The sequence below is a fragment of the Cystoisospora suis genome, assembly GCF_002600585.1.
Source record: "Cystoisospora suis strain Wien I chromosome Unknown contig_2741, whole genome shotgun sequence".
NCBI classification, from domain to species: Eukaryota; Apicomplexa; class Conoidasida; order Eucoccidiorida; family Sarcocystidae; genus Cystoisospora; species Cystoisospora suis.
Genome location: NW_027155537.1, coordinates 1 through 1841, shown reverse-complemented (window position 1 = coordinate 1841; position 1841 = coordinate 1). Strand labels below are relative to the sequence as shown.

The window sequence follows — 1841 nt, the reverse complement described above, 5'->3', positions numbered from 1 at the left end:
ATGGGGTGTTTACCTGAATAGCCGAGGGAAGCTTTTAATTCGACGACCCCTTCGCCTTCGTGGGTTTGTAGCGGTAGAAGTGAGAGATTCTTAGGGATATTTTCGCTTCTGTCGTCAGATCTTTTGAGGACGCCTGCCAGGGCCGTCAAGTGGCTATTGTGCTTGTCTCCTTCTCTCCCTTTCGGCGTCGCCAGGGACCGAGGGGAGACCTCCTTCCATCGGACTGAAAAGAGAAAAAGAAACAGGAGAAAAGACGAACACGAGAAGTTGAGCAAGAAAGACGAGGAGGAGGAGAAGAAAAAGAAAGAGGCTGTAGTTTGAAGGGAAAGAAAGAGAGCGACAGAGAGAGCGAAAGATCTAGGAAGAAGAAAACTCCTGGAAGGAAAAGAAAGAAAGAAAGATCGTACCACAGACCTCGTCGCCATATCCTGCTTCAATATGTCCCTGCAGAAACACATTCACCACAGCAGCAGCAGCAGTAGTTGGAGGAGTTTAGACATCGCCGTATAGTCAAGATACATAAGAAAACAGACATATTCACACACTTGTCTCCTCCTCGCATCTTGTCGCTCTTATCTTCGACAAGAAGGGAAAGAGAAAGAAAGGAAGGAGAACAGGAAAGCGTGTGCGCATGTGACACGGGAGAAGATAAGAAGGAAGAGAACACTGAAGACGGGGGGCGCGAGGTGTTTCTACGCTGCTTGCTCTTTTGTCTCAACTTCTTCTTCTTTTTCTCTTCATTTCATACAGGCCTGTCAGATAAGCTAAATAGAGATCTTGTACAACCTATGATGTGATATGCTATGTACATAGAGGCTATACAGATATATAGATTCATCGATATTTGTGTGTGTAGGTAAGAACTATATTTCTTTTCGATCTGAGAGCTTTTCCTGAGAGAGAGAAAGAGACTTTACCTCGCCTAGGGCTAGAATGGTTTTGAAGACATCTGCATCAGGAGAGATGACCGTCACCTCTCCGGTGTATGGACAGGGCGGCTCGTCGTCACTATTGAACTGAAGCTCCGCTAACAGAAAAATCGAGAGGAAAGTTTAGGGAGAAGAGACAACAGAAAGAGGGAAAGAAGAAACATCTTATACAATTTTCTATCGAGTCGCCTTTGTATAAGAGAATGACAACGAAATGTTTCTCCATGTATTTGACTTCCTTACATTCCTCATGGATGAAGGAAAAGCCCAGACACACCCCGAGACAGGGAGAAGGAAGGGCAGCAGGAGGGGGGGATAAGAAGGAAAGGCCTTCGAGAACAAACGTCTACACACATACTATGGCCATTCATCTGCGAATGTATGAATATCTATGTATATATAGATATAGATATATGTATGTGCGTATATGTGTGTATGTGTGACTACGTATGTATAGGTGTGAATATGTATGTACACGTGTGTATGTACGTATATGTACGGAAATTCATGCACGAATATGTATGTGTATGTATCTGAAATAATATGTACGTGTATGTCCTTTTGTATCCCTATGCGACTGTATGAAGGTTGAGAGGCACAGATTGAGAGAAGAAGGAGAGAGAAGTAGGGTGACTCTAATAATACGTCATGAGAGAATGACGAAAGATAAAGACAATCGACTCATATTAACGATTGATCGATCGATCGAATTATCTCGAGAGTTTCGCTACTAGAGTTCAGCGGTGGTTTGGATGCCTGCCGTGTATCTAACCATCGTATATATACATATATCGATATATATGTATAGATATGTATAGATGTCTTTATAGCTATATACAGCCACGTCTACTTGATCAGGCCTTGTTTCTTTTTCTCTGAAGATTCATTCATTTCTCGTCGTCACTTAGTAGG

The 1841-nt window shown here is 42.9% G+C and overlaps 1 protein-coding gene across 1 annotated transcript in view; it reads right to left on the bottom strand.

Moving 5' to 3' along the window:
- The window catches only part of CSUI_005658 (uncharacterized protein), a gene marked incomplete at both ends in the record, with an annotated part of 2972 nt that extends 1947 nt beyond the window's left edge, over positions 1 to 1025 (bottom strand). The window contains 3 exons of the mRNA XM_068065828.1: positions 14 to 223; positions 408 to 444; positions 918 to 1025. Of these exons, the coding sequence (XP_067922196.1) occupies positions 14 to 223; positions 408 to 444; positions 918 to 1025 (355 nt within the window). The remainder of the gene's footprint in view (positions 1 to 13; positions 224 to 407; positions 445 to 917) is intronic.
- Positions 1026 to 1841: the final 816 nt, after the last annotated feature.